We start from the raw sequence: 15182 nt of genomic DNA on the forward strand, positions 1-15182 counted from the left end.
AACCAGGAGACTTCAGGATTGGCTAGTCTGGCCTGTCATTTTCTCAAAGGCAGAGAAAGACAGCCAGAACTCGGGTTTACACTGATCAACATTTCTATCCACTTGGGGACAATATTCAGGCTAGGGGAACTCATATTAATGTTGAAATACCTCATAAAATGAAAATTTCATGCCATGGGACTAGACATGTGCCGGTAAACGGTAATACGATATACCGCAATAATGAACATGCACAATATTGTTATCGTGGGCACTTCAAAATACCGTGAATAATTATTTATTACGAATTATTCAGATTTTTAGAATATATTTTAAGAATACTTTACCCATCAACCGTTTAAAATGAACAACGCGTCAAACGCGCACTGATGTAAACAGACCGTTCATGAGCCGAGCACATGGCGGAAGGCGTGAAGACGCACTGAAGTGCACATTCACTTTTAGACAGCAGAGGGCGCTGATGGAACAGCAGAAATACAGCGGTTTCCCCAGTAACCACAATCCGGTGCTCATCATCACATAACCTAATACTTAAAGACTTAAAAGTCATTTTCAAACTTAAATTTTTTTTAAGTTTTAAATTACATGCCCTAGATATTGTTTGAATATGTTCTGACTGTTGTTCAATCACACACTTTACAATATGGCTCCATTATTTAACATTAGTTCATTCATTAATAAACTGACAATGAAAAATACTTCTAAAGCATGTATTAATCTTAGTTAAATGTACATTTCAGCATTTAATAACACATTATTAAAATCAAAAGTTGTAACTGTATTATTTAATGGACCTGAGCTTACACTAACAGTTGCTTTTTTAAACTAACATTATCAAAGAAGAATAACTTCTGTAAAAATGTAGCTATTCGCTCTTTGTTAATGTTAATGCATTAACTGCCGAGACATTATTGTAAAGTGTTACCTATTGTTCTTTATAATTCTTTAGCACTTTAATCTGTTTTAAATATTTGTTTACTTTATAAATTTTTGTGTATTGCTTTATTGTATCTAAATTTTTGGTTCTTGTGTTATAAGACATTTTTTAAACCTGTTATAGTATGACAACACTTTTTTTGCAACTTTTTTTAAAATATCGGGATAATACCGTATACCGTGATAAAAGCTTCAGCAATTAATCGCAACATGAAAATTTGATACCGGCACATGCCTACATGGGACCTTTAACGATCTCTTTACTACCTTTCTGGGCCTTGAAATGGGTCGTTGTGTTGTCTATGTGGGGTCAGAAAGCTCTTGGATTTCATCAAAAAATATATTTATTTGTGTTCTAAAGATGAACGAAGGTCTTACGGGTTCGGATAATGAGTAATTAATGACAGAAATTTCATTTTTGGGTGAACTAACCCTTTAACAGAGCAGAGCCTAACTTGTATTTAACCTATCATATTCCTAAACATGCAAGGATGGATTATGGAAATGAGGCACTGCAAATGGAGTTTGGTATAAATATTCTTGTCACCATGATGTTTTCACTATCGTAATTGTGATTTAATTCCTCATCATACGCAGACCAAACACAATTCAATTCAAAGCTGGAATTTATTACCAGCTAAAAAGTTTTTTTTCCCTCAGATATAAAGTGGCAATTATGAGATCAAATCTCTGAACTTTGTGATACCATATTCCTTTATTTAAATAAATGGCTTTTTTGCAGGATACAGTCTCTGGGTGGGTTCTTTTTTTAGGAAATGTGTGTAAGCAGAAAGGAAAGGGTGTTGGTGTCAAATCCGTGAGGAGGGTTGTGGTCAAGTTTCCATGATTTGTTCAGGGGTGATGTTTGTTTCCTGTTGGCAGGAGTGTGTGTCATTATGTTTTACTCAACTGCGGTGCTTTTGAAACCCTTAACTCGGGCATTTTGTGTGTGCGTGTGATTGTGTTTACTGGAAGGAAATTCATTGCATGAGTTCACAAAGTTTTTTTTCTTCTTTTCTTTCTTTTTCTCCTCCTTCAAGGCTGTCCTCGGTTTGTCCGTCTGGTTCGTCCTCCTAGACACCACAACTGTGCCACGCAGTCCTTCCTCCACATCCCTCTCTCGCTCTCTTTTCCTCTCTCTCGCCGTATCTCTCTTCCTCTGTCCACTCTAGTGGTCCTCTCTGTTCCCGTGGGGGAGGCTGGAATATCTGGTTTCCTGAACAATGGAAACTCAATCAGGAAATGGACCCGAGGTGTTGAAAGAAGGAGAGTACGCTTGTTCATCTCCTCTCGCCCTGCGGCCTGCAGACGCTAAAGAGAACCTGGAAGGGAACAAGCGCATTGAGAAGTTTGACATCCCACTCAACAGTCTGAAGCAAATGTTTGAGAAACCGCCGGCGCAACATGTGGTGAGTCTTAGAGCGAAAGAGAAAGAATGAGAGAATAAGAATGGAAAGGAGACAAATTATGAGCTCTTGAGTCTGTTGATGAAGAGAGCATTTGTTGTGTGAGCATTTGTTTTTATGATATTTCATTGGTGGCTGCAACAGATAGATTCTAGTCATTCTAAATCAAATCTTAAGATACATATACTGCCATTTGTTTAGGGTCTGTTTGTTTCCCCTCAACATTTTTTAATATTTAAGTTATCTGTTTTTGTACCATTTTGTTGTTTTGTTGACTTACAACTGTCTCCTCTGTCTGCAAGCTCCTGTTTAAAAATTAAGTGCCAGACAATGTATTGAAAGACATGGATAACCAGTTAACTTTGGGATATTTTACAACAAACACATTCTTTGAAGCAAATTCACAGGTTAGAGAGCCATTCAAAGTTTGGGGTGAGTAAGATTAATTAATGCTTTTAAAAGAAGTGTCTTACTCACCAGGGATGCATTTATTTGATTTAAAAAATACACCAAAAACAGTAATTTTACATTTTAAAATAACAGTTTTCAGTTTTAACATATTTTTTAATAATTTATTCCTGTAATGGCAAAGCTGAATTTCCAGCATTATTACTCCAGTCTCCAGTGTCAGGATCCTTCAGAAATCATTCAAATATGCTGTAATGGTAGTGTTTATTCATGCATTTCCAATAATTCCTCATCTGGCATCCTGTCCTGTCTGACAACAAGCACACAATATCTAAAGATACATATCAATGGCTTTTGTGAGAATCAGTTTGTTTCAATTCTTAATTCTTTAGTATATAAGTATACTAGATTAAATGTACAGAATTGCTGCTTTCCAGGGGCTTGCACTGACAATTTGATGGGCAGGTGCTCAAGTGAAAAAAGGGCACCCCTCTTATAATTATTTATAAAAAGTAAAGTTACATATTGCTGATCATCTTTTAATTAATTACACTATATGGTTACCAATTAAATTAAACGGTATCGACAAAATACATACCATTTATCAAAATCCATCTACCCGGCAATTACAATGACCTAAATAATGTTGTGAGATTAATGTTCTAAATACAAAACATTTTGAATATAGAAATATGAAATGTTGGGGGAAATGAAATATGAAACTAAAACCACCAGTAGGTGGCGGCAAGTCATGATAAGTGAATCATAGAATCATCCATTCAACCGATTCGTTCAAACCGGCTAATATATATTCATGAATGAAGCAAGTGTCCACTGACTTTATGAATGAGTCATTGAATCATTGACTCACCTGATCTGTTCAGAAACGGTGAATCGTTTACACTGCATTCACACGGGGCGTTGACGGAGGGCGTGTCTCTGAAGCTTGGTGCTGACCGTCATAATGACAACAGCCATTCACATTACTTCCAGCTTGGACTAGGGTATTTGCATAAATGCGATCTGATTGGCTGACGCCTGCATTGGGGAAAAGTTGCCTTTTTTTTTACTTCTGCCACATGCAATGCCAGTGATGCGATGCAACCAAGCGGCAACCTCCCGCAGTTTCTCTTGAAGCCAATACGGAAGTGACTTAAACTGCAATTCATCAACTGGCCACTAGGCCCCCAGAAGGGAACAGAATCTCATTGAGCCCCATGTTAAAATGCCAAACTTTACAGCAGAAAAAAAAACATGTTTACAGCCTGGTACAAATTGTGGTTTTGGGCTATAGGGCTAATTTTGCCCTTCATGACAACTGTGAGGGGGGTGAATTTTGTCATAAGTCAATTAATTTACATTATATAAAGCCTTAAAGTTCTGCATAATTAAGGGCGTGGCCACATTTAGTGACAGGTGGATACAGCCATTTATCTGCTGTCTGTTAGTCATCGCGTCACCTCAGCTCCGCCCACGTCCCGCTTCTTTGCCCATTTTCTATTATCCAGGAGTGACGCACGATGACGCGCTGCCAAGATGACAACGGCCAGCTTGTCCCTACTTTACACTTCAAAACTACTCTTCAGAATCCAATAGACCCTTTTCACAGACTGTGATGATGCGTTTTAACGGTCATCAATATCGTAAATCCTGCAACGTTTTTTGTATTATCGTTTAAAAAAATATATATGTTCATTTATAACACTAATACTTTGTATTTTATTACTTTTGCATCAAATTACAACAACAAAGTGACCACTGCTGTGAGGGTGTTTAGTTATAGCGTCTATGGGAGTGATAACATACTTCTCTCTTTTCACTGCCGTTATCAATCTCACTTTATTTTTTCCCTCTTTTTGAAAGTTGAGAAATCACTACTGTGGCATTTTTCTTTTGCTATGTGAGCAAATGGGCACACAAAAAAAATATTGAATGTATTCTCTCATTCACAGCTATAATATGTAACCCAACTATGAAGACTTCCACTCTGAGAAACCCGGAAATGTGAAAAGGGTCTATTGGGTGACGTCACGGACACTACGTCCATATTTTTTTACAGTCTATGAACGGAACCCACAATTCAATTCGGCAACGCATGCCATCATCCAAAATAAATGAGAAGCCTAATGCAGGCGCCCTTGTGAATGTTAATAGAGGGGTGCAGGTATGACGTCACTTTGTAGGCCAACCGGCAGCATCACTGGTTCCCTCGAGAAAAACCCAATAGGATTTTTCCTAAGCTTTTGGATTATCGCAAAAAAACAAGCTCTGTGATCAACAAAAGTTTATGAACTTACACGTTTTGTCCAAGATAATTATCACAGATGAACACAAGCCTAAATGCAGTCGCCAGAAGTAAAAAGCTAAAGGTAGGCTATAAACAAACTATACCACAGTCCCGCAATTTCAACGTCACCATCACTAAGCTTCAGACAACTCTTCCAGTTTTTATCTCAAAACATTTTCCCAGAACATTTGAGTTAGAATAGTTTATAAGAGCACAATTATGAGCATAATGAGGCTGTAAAAGCGGACTTAGTTTACCTGTTCGGCGTGATGACGTTTAATCTCCTCGACAGCCTCTGTTGTCCCATTTAGCCACCTGTTAGCAACCGCCTTTTTCAAGACACATAACAGTTTCAAAAAATCATGAGTGGGGTAATAGTGATGTATTTTATGTAATAGAATAAAACGTGAAAGTGTCCTTATTTCAGCCATTTAAACAAAATCCCATTCAAAATCCCATTCTTTGGTACGAGGTGCTAAAATGCTAATTCACTTCCGCATTTTGGCCTACAAAGTGATGTCATATCTGCACCACTCTATGACAAAACACTGCGCTATGTGTGAACCCCCCCCCCCCAAAAAAAAACACTTCGCTGTGTGTGAAAAACACCAAAAAACACACACACAAAAACTGCGCTGTGTGTGCTTTGTTTGGAACTATTTTCGTTGTCCGAATAGAGCAAAAACATTCAAAATTGACAATGCTGTGATTAAAAATGGTAAATTCATAAAATCAACTTGTTTATTGAACTGTTGCATAAAATTAATATCACATTTTGCAGTCGTGCGGATATTTGAGAAAATAGCGATCTTGCTCGTGTGTTATATATATATATAACTATATTATGTTATAAACACAAAATACAAACTCATACAAGGGCAATTCATATATTAATTTTGGTGGCATTTCCGACCTTGCACGATGCTGTTTTATGCCATCGCCAGACTAGCTTGCTTGTTGTTAAAGGGGCTATATGCGTTTTTCTGAAATTTAAACTCGCGACTGACACTTGTGGCCAAAAAACAGAACTGCTCTCATTTTCTGCTCGCTCTCGCAGCGGTGGTGACGTCACATCCGCAGACAGCGCGGGAAAAGACGACCCGCCAGAAAATAGGAAAAATAGGAGACAGGCTTATAGGTGCACCCACTGTGAGCGGACAAGGTGTCAGTATGCTCATCAGGAGATGTTTGAGTCATAAATGGTAAAATAAAAAGGCTATTGTTACGTTTATTTTGGGGAAAAAGTTGCATATAGCCCCTTTAAGCTTAAGCTTGTTGTTACACCTCGCGTCAGGGGTTACTCTTTTGACGTAAATTGACTTGCGTAGGCCGTCTGCTGGTAGCTAGTTATAGTATATAGTTTTTATAGTTTAGTTTTTAAAGTTTTAAATATGGATATTTTTCTTACACAAACTGATCACTTCGCTTCAGAAGGCCTTTATTAACCCCCCAGAGCTGTGGATATCTTTTATGATGGATATATGCACTTTTATGGACTTCAAAACAAATCAGCCATTCACTGCCATTATAAAGCTTGGATTAGCCAGGACATTTTTTAATAAAACTATGATTGTATTCGTCTGAAAGAAGAATGTATACACTTAGGATGACTTGAGGCTGAGTAAATCAATGTCATCTTTGAAAAGTGAAATGCTCTGCTAATAGTTAGAGAAAATCAATAGAAAGGAAAAGTAAAGTGACCTGGATCCCATTCTTTATTAGGTTTGGTTTCACTTTGCAATAAACCTGTGATAATTCTGTTTTTCAAAGCATATTTACAGATTAGTCAGCTATGTTATCAAAGAAACATATCTAATTTCTAGAAATCTGATCACTGGCAGGATAGCCTGTTCAAAAGACCAGCTTAGGCTGGCATGATTTTCCATGCTGGTTCATGCTGGTTTTGTCTAGTTTGGAACATAGCCAAGCTGTTTACCAGCACAACTTAGCTGATGAAACTGGTCAACCGGTATAATCTTTATAGTGATACTGGGTAAACACCAGCACAACCGTATCCCATGTTGGTGACCAGCATAAAATCGTACTGTATGTTGTTTTTTTCTTTAAGGTAACTATTCAAATGGTTCCCAGGTTTGTGTTACCTAAAGTTACCATGCTAAGTTTAGTGTTCAACAGTCACAGTTCAGTGAAGTGACACTGATGGGTTGGCTGAGAATGAAAAATGAATGAGACAAGAATGAGAAATTAGTGATACAAGAATGAAAATTAAAAAAGCAGACATGAAAGGAGTAAGAAAAGATGAATAGAGACAGTAGATTAAGAGAGCTGATCAGTTTTTTGTGTGTTTCATAGTTTTCATACCTTGGCAAACTGATCTGCGCTGGAAAGCTTTTGTTTTGCTGGCCTTTTACATAGGAACATATAATCCCTTAAAGTAAATTGTGAGCTCACAGAGAGAGAGAGAGACAGAGAGAAAGGTCACAATCTGGAAATGCAGAGAATGTGCATCAGCACGCACACACACACACACATAACAAAGCTAAAGACACCCACAACAGAAGCAGCTACTGGCAATAAACTTGTGGGAATCAGAGCAACTGTGCACTGACATGCTTACACACACACACACACACACACACACACAAAATGTTTCACTATGTTATTTAAAACTTATTTTGGGGGTTCTTTCCGCAACACTGGCTTTCGTATAAATAACCCTATAATTTGCATGTGGGTAATGCGTGTGTGTGGGCAGAGTAAAACCAACAGAGGAAAGTGAAAGAGATATAGTGATAGACATAACGAAAGAGAAAGAATTAACTAATTATTTTAGCATGGTTTGGTTTTACTCATACTTGCAAGTACACACACATACACAAAAACATAAAAACCTGCGAGTTAAAAAGAATAGGTTGAATGTTATTGAAGTTGTAATGGTGACCATCATTCTTAGGATACTAGGTCAGTTATATTTCATCAGATGGTGATTGTTGTAAAGTCTTACTGTTTATTATCTGCATGACCAGGCCCACATGGAATATGCAACAGTAGAATTGCAAAGCCCATCATTCACAAAGTTCAACCCATCCCCTGCCCTTGCATGTTCATCTATTAGTTTTTAAAAATTGCTTACACACAATTTCTCTATGAAGTCTCCTTTTCTTTTAAACTCTACACACAAAACCACAAAACACACACTCAACATGCAAAACATTACACATCTATTGCAAAAGCAACTATTTTAACAGAAAACTCCTCTAAAAATTGTGTTTTGCATAATAACTCTACACACAAACCATCAAATGATTAGCCGTATACACGCCAAACTGCACATGTATGTAAAAAATGTAAAAGACTACTGTGGCAAGCAGGGTGAGCCCGAGAGCCTTGGGAATGGAGCAAGGCCGGTGACGTGAGTGCTTATGAGCCACACCTGCGCACCACAATGGTCTCGAGTCCCACTGAGGAGCTCCTGAAGGATAAAAGGAATAGTGACGACAGTGAGGGACGAGAGAGAGGACCAGGCCTGAACTTTATGGTGTTTTGTTTTAGTTTATAGGGCAGTTGTGCGTGAGGGGCTGTCTCTTTACATTCGTTTTGTGTTTATTTTGTGATTAAAATTGCATTAAAAGTTCTCCGGGTCCCGGCTCCTTCTTCCCTTATCATTGCACATTGTTACATTGGTGCCGAAACCCGAGAGGAAGGAGGGACACGTGGACGGATTGCCCTCATTGCTGAGGGGGATCGCGGTGCTGAGGAGGTCGGGCAGCCACTGGTGGTCATCGCTCCTTCGTGCTGCCCGAACTCCTCAGCACTGCGATCCCCCTCAGCAACGAGGGCAATCCGTCCACGTGTCCCTCCTTCATCTTGGGTTTCGGCACCAATGTAACAATGTGGTGAGGTGGTGGTGCTGGAGCGGTGAGGGAACGGGGAGCTCGCTACCGGGCACCTGTAGCCTGATGAGCCATTGATGCCGCCAGGAAGCGGAGGAGTACAGAGTCGTCCACCAAGGAGCGTCCAGTACCATTGCTTGCCACCATGAGTGAGAGCCTCTCGGCTAGAATGAGGGCAGTGTTTCCGGGAAACGGACCAAGATTTTTTCCCCTCTTTTTTTCCTCCCTTCCCTTCTCTCGTCTCTGTCTATCCTCATCCTTACAACCTCTTTTTCTCTCGCCTCGTCTGTCCTTACCCCCAGGTGCTGCATCCCCCTGGAGGATGGGGTGGGTGGGTGTAGTAGAGCACATTCTCGTAGGTTCCCCCCGGCCTGCGAAGGGAGATGAGGGTATGTGGCTAGTAGGGTGGGGCCGAGAGCTGTGGGAATGGAGCATGTACTGGACTTTATGGTGTTTTGTTTTAGTTTATGCGGTAGTTGTCCGTGAGGGGCTGTCTCTTTACTTTTGTTATGTTGTTGTGTTTATTTTGTGATTAAAATTGCGTTAAAACTTCACCGGTTCCCACCTCCACCTTCCCTTATCAATGAACTTTGTTACAACTACTATCTTGTGTCTTTTGCTTGCTCAGTGGAGTGCACAGGAGTTTGTCATAGCACTCTCACGTACATGTATGCGCACAAATACACTGTATACAGTATGTATGCACAATTGTTGCACAATTGAGGAACTTTCCAGTAATTAAACTGACTTGAGCTGTATAATGACTCTATTGGCTTGTTAGAGCTGCTTTACAGCAGATTCTTCAGGACCACTGTTAGCCTGTTTCAGCGAACTACAAGTATGATTAAAATGGAACCTTTTGGTGCTAAATGAAAAGTTATTTCATTTAGTTTAAAGTCACATGATGACAGTGCCCTTAAAGGGTTAGTTCACCCAAAAATGAAAATTCTGTCATTAATTACTCACCCTCATGTCGTTCGACTCCCGTAAGACCTCCGTTCATATTCGGAACACAAATGAAGAAATTTTAGTTGAAAGCTGATGGCTGAGAAAGGCTTCAGATAGGCCTCCATTGGCATTCAGTACATTTATAATCCCAAGACCCATAAAAGGCACTTAAAACGTCGTTACAAAGTCCATCTCACCACAGTGACTCTACAATATTTTTACGATGCGACGACAATAGTTTTTGTGTGCAAAAAAAAATCAAAATAACACCTTTATCCAACTTGTTATTGTCTTCCGTGTATGCCTCCACGACGCATGCGCGAGAATATGACGTAGCGCCAGCGTTCGGGAATCCATGAAATGCACACTTAAGCCCCATTTTGAGAACTACGCCGAGACCTAAAGCACGATCAATGTAGAATCCAGAATCTGTGTTCCGAATATGAACGGAGGTCTTACGGGTGTCGAACGACATGAGGGTGAGTAATTAATGACAGAATTTTCATTTTTGGGTGAACTAACCCTTTAATCTCGGCTATCCTTTCTCTTATATTACTCCTTATGCAAAAAACCTAGGTGTTCTTTTTGACTGCAACCTGAATTTTGAGAAGTGATCAAGCTTTCGCTGTTGCTAGTACTACACTGCAAAAATATTTTTCTTACTTAGTATTTTTGTCTTGTTTCCAGTCAAAATATCAAAAAATTCTTAAATCAAGATGCAGTAAAATGGCATAATATACCATGTCTTGTTTTCTGGAAAAAATGTAAAATGAAAAAGACGAGATTCTGAAGAATGTCGGTAATTATACAATGGAAGTCAAAGGGGCCCATCAACTGTTTGGGTACCAACATTCTTCAAAATATCTTCTTTTGTGTTTTTTGGGTAAACTATCCTTTTAAGTTTCAGATTTCTTCAATCTGGCGGTGAAACACAGGCCCGCTGAATGATCGGATGCTTGAGTCTTGATTCTGTGGGGATTTGGACAAGAGCAGAATGAGTGACTAGTGTCCCTGATTGAGTGGATAATTGTTGGCTAGATAAACAGGAAGAGGAGAGAGATTGCTAGAGATCCATCTATCGTTTCTATCTGAAACATGACCTCTCCACCCCACTGTCGTTATTAATATTTCATGATCCCTTTGCATAGACACACACATGCACACTCTTTCTCTCTGTCTCTCTCATTCATTATTACTCAGCTAGGGTATACAGAGAGACTGCCATGATTAAAGGCTGTCAGAAAGAGACTGAGAAACTTTCATTTCAGACATGAAATCCTTCTCCTGTTATTCATCAACCACTTTAGAACAGAAAGGAATATAAATCCTCACATCCTGTTTAAAGTCTAGTTGGATTTTAATTTAGGTTCATCCAAGGTTTAGATAACACTTTTAAGCAGGCCTTGAGATGTTGTTGTGCATTCTATCCAGTAGAGGCCACTACAAGAAAATTTAAGGCTGTAAGCTTCTGCCTGCAGTACTATATTAATACTGCATTATTATCATAATGAACTGATACCTAATCCATGTTTTCCCACAGTATGTTAATCAACTAAAACGTTATAAATCTGCCTAAAATATCAGCAAGGAAAATAATGATTCTAACCTAAATGGAGTAATTGAAACCATTGTTTGACTAAGTTGAAAATGTGGTCTCAATATAAACAAATTTTTTTTACAGTGTGTTTGATCTAATTTCGCTGTTTGTTTCCTTATAAGTAATTATGTACGTTCAGGATTCAAGGAATAGTGTGAAACACTTCACAGACCCTGGTGAAAATACCAATATAATCCAGCATGAATTCCCATGATGGTCCAGGGTTATGCTGGTTAGGTACATGAGTTGGTGGTTCATCATAGCTACAGGTTATGCTATTTAACAGCATGAGTTCTGGCAAAGTTAAAAAAAAATATATTCTTGGTTCAGTACAAGCTGACAGATTTGTGACACTGTCAAATGTCAGAAACAAAAACAACAACAAAAAACAACTTCCCTCAGCCTATAAAAACAAAATAAAATCTTGTGTACATTAGTGCTCTTACAATGAAAGGGTAAATGTCACTGCATCAAAAGTATACCCTTGTGAAAAAGAAGTGTGCTTAATTGTAATGAATGTTCACTTGTAGTGTACCAAGTCTTAAAAGTATAGATTAAAAACGTTTTGCTGATAATATAAACTGAATGACTGTTTCATGACTGTTTAAGTATCCCTTTTAAAAAAGTACACTTTGTAATAATGTCAAGTTAAAAGTTTTACTTTAAATTACATTTTAAATAATTATATTTTAATTATTTAAGTTATTCTCCATCCTTACCTTGCATCCTGAATCCTTCCCTCGTGGGTCAAAATGACCTGAAGCCCTAAAATTATACTTTTTTTGTCCAGAAAGCTTATATCATTTAATTTATATATTTTTAATGCAGTTTTTGGTGGAGCTTTTTTTTTTTTTAAGCACATTCTTCACATTCTTTCAACTTAAACTCTCCAATACACGCAATAACCAGCTCAAATCAGCTCAAAATATCTCACATTGGGTAAATTTGGGCATCTGCCGACCTAAATAAAATTATATAACATGACATATGGAGCAAATGAGCTGTTCCGCTGGGTCCTAAAATCAGTTCTCGTGTCATGTTTATCTCTTCAGTATGCATTCAGATACACATGTAGATATCATAAAATATTTTTTTGGTAAAGGTTTCATTTTTAATATTAATTTTAAAGTGTTTAAGTTTTAGGTTTTCCATTCATTCCTAAGGGGGCCAAATTGACCAGCGAGTGAAGGATTTGTTACTTTTTTCGGTAACACTTAAGAATAATGGTCCGTCATTAATAAGTAACTATACAGGAAGTAATGCAGCACTAATGAGTAGTACTACATTAACAGTACAGCAACTACTATTAACTAATATAGAAACAAGCTTAACTAATCAGTAAGTACCGGTAATATCGAATTTAGGAGAACAAGAATTTTCTTGTTTTGTAATCAATAATTACTGAATGAGATTAGCCTCATATTAACTAACTGACAAATTATAAAGAACATTATTGTGTTTCTGAGACATCAATCAATCATCTTTTTTACTCTGAATAAACTAAAGTCATAAAATGCATCACTAATTACTCAAGTGTTACCTAGTCACTATGCAGGAACTACTAGTGATCTGGACTATTATTTTAAAGTGAAAAAGATGTTTTTCACTTTGAAATAATGGTCCAGATGACTAGTAGTCCTTGAAGAGTGACTAGCTAACACTTGAGTAATTGGTGATGCAGTTTATGACCACGTTGAGAGCAAAAAAAGACAATTGCTCACATCTCAGACATGTTAATGTTGTGATTAGTAATTAATTAGTAATTCTTTATAATATGTCATTACCTTTTAGTTCTTAGTGATGCCAATCTCATTCAGTAATTATTGATTACCTAATATAAGGAACTATCTAAGTCCTAAATTTGATATTACTTACTGATTAGTTAAACTTGTTTCTATATAGGTTAAAAGTAGTAGCTGAAGTGTTAATGTAGTAGGCCTACTACTCATTAGTCCTGCATTACTTCCTGCTTAGTCACCTATTAATGACAGAACATTATTCTAAAGTGTTACCCTTTATTCATTACAACCACATAAACTCCTCAAATCCCATTTTTGTGTAAGTGCGACAAAAGTCCTGAGGTCATGGACTCCGATGAACACTTTAAATATTTTTTAAAAACGAGTTTCTGTTCAAAATGACCTAAAGGGGAAGGATTCTGATGTGTTGAGTAACATACTAAAGCAAAGTGTAAAGTGCTTGACTATCATTTTAACTGTAGTGTATGATTCGAGGTTACATTTAAAGGTAATGTTTTACATATACTAAATTGCAACTTCATTATTACAAATGTGTAATTACAAATATATTTAATAAATTATATTCAAGTTTAAATAGAAATGACAGTAAAGTATATTTAAGTTTACCATAAATGCTTGTCAGTACAACCATATATTTTAAAGTCAAAAAGCACTCTAAAGTTCAGCTAATTGCATTTAATATAAATTTAAACTATAATAATGCATTTTCATTTAATTGCAATTAACATGCAATTAAGTGCATTCAGTTTATACTTAAGCAGGGCTCGACATTAGCTTGTCCGGGACAAGTGGATTTTTTGAAGGGGCAGTGAACGAGAATTTTACTTGCCCGACGGACAAGTAGCCTGATAAAACGTCATTAACAAAAATAACTAGGGAATCACCAAAGTGCAAGAATGATTCTGCATTCATTACTATAAGTGGCGATCAGTGATGCCAGTAACGCGTTACTTAGTAACGCGTTACTCTAATCTGACTACTTTTTTCCAGTAACGAGTAATCTAACGCGTTACTATTTCCAAACCAGTAATCAGATTAAAGTAATTTATCCAAGTCACTGTGCGTTACTATTTTTGTCATTTTCCTTACTAAAAATATATATTTTTGCTTTCTTGTTGAGTCTCAGCCGGGGTTTTCCTGCATAGAGGAGAATTACGAGGCGGCCGCTCCGTCTGTCGACAAAACTCAAGACAGGCAGTCACTTGCTCAGATTAGGCATGTCGTGATAATTAGGCCTAAATAATCATCAGAAATATATATTGTCACATTATCCTTCAGCAATCATTATTCGCATATTATTATTTGCTAGCAGCTTACAAAGTCATCTAAAGCCATTCCATAGCTGAATGTCTTTCCTCCGCTGCTCTGTCATTCTCCGTTCAGCAAAACTGCGCGTCGCGTTCGGTTACAGTCAGCAGCAGCAGCACGGTAAAGCTCACTCCATATGATATATTCCCGTTATAATACTTGACATGTTGATAAAATAATTTATCTTGCTGGAGTTTATCTAGCGGTTTCTAAAAGATGTTGTGCTCGAGCGACCCAGGTGACAACACAAGGACTATTAATTAGCATCACACGCACAATAACCGGAATTTAAAACTGTGAAGAAACAAATAATCAGTGAATGTTTGGACCGATATAGGCTACATAGTAGACTAGGATTTGTGGGCTCAACACTCATCTTCTCTTTATGCCGTGAACTTTTCAATGTGCACTCGCACTGCACTGCGCCCTCTGATTCCATGTTGCTTTAAGCGCATCATTCTGCACCTTTGTTGCCGGTCTGTTTTGAAGCGTTTCATATATTTTCATAGTTTTGTGCACTTAAAGATTATTAAAAAATATATTGTTCTCACGTATCGATCATATAATTGTTGTCCCTTTACAGAGCTGCACATCAGGTTTACAATAAACTATAAATCTTGTAATTTTATATTATTTGTGTAGGCCCCTATAATTATTATATTATAAATTGTTTTTCAT

General features: G+C 37.6%; 1 protein-coding gene across 2 annotated transcripts in view; it reads left to right on the plus strand.

The window, feature by feature from the left end:
• The first annotated feature begins 2018 nt into the window (after positions 1–2018).
• The window catches only part of xirp2a (xin actin binding repeat containing 2a), a 51324-nt gene continuing 38160 nt past the window's right edge, over positions 2019–15182 (plus strand). The window contains exon 1 of one of the 2 annotated variants that reach the window (XM_079841556.1): positions 2019–2345. In XM_079841556.1, coding sequence (XP_079697682.1) covers positions 2160–2345 — 186 coding nt within the window. In that variant the 5' untranslated portion in view covers positions 2019–2159. The remainder of the gene's footprint in view (positions 2346–15182) is intronic. The other variant, XM_079841555.1, reaches the window with a different exon arrangement.

Source organism: Gobio gobio (genome assembly GCF_949357685.1).
Source record: "Gobio gobio genome assembly, chromosome: 17".
NCBI lineage: Eukaryota > Metazoa > Chordata > Actinopteri > Cypriniformes > Gobionidae > Gobio > Gobio gobio.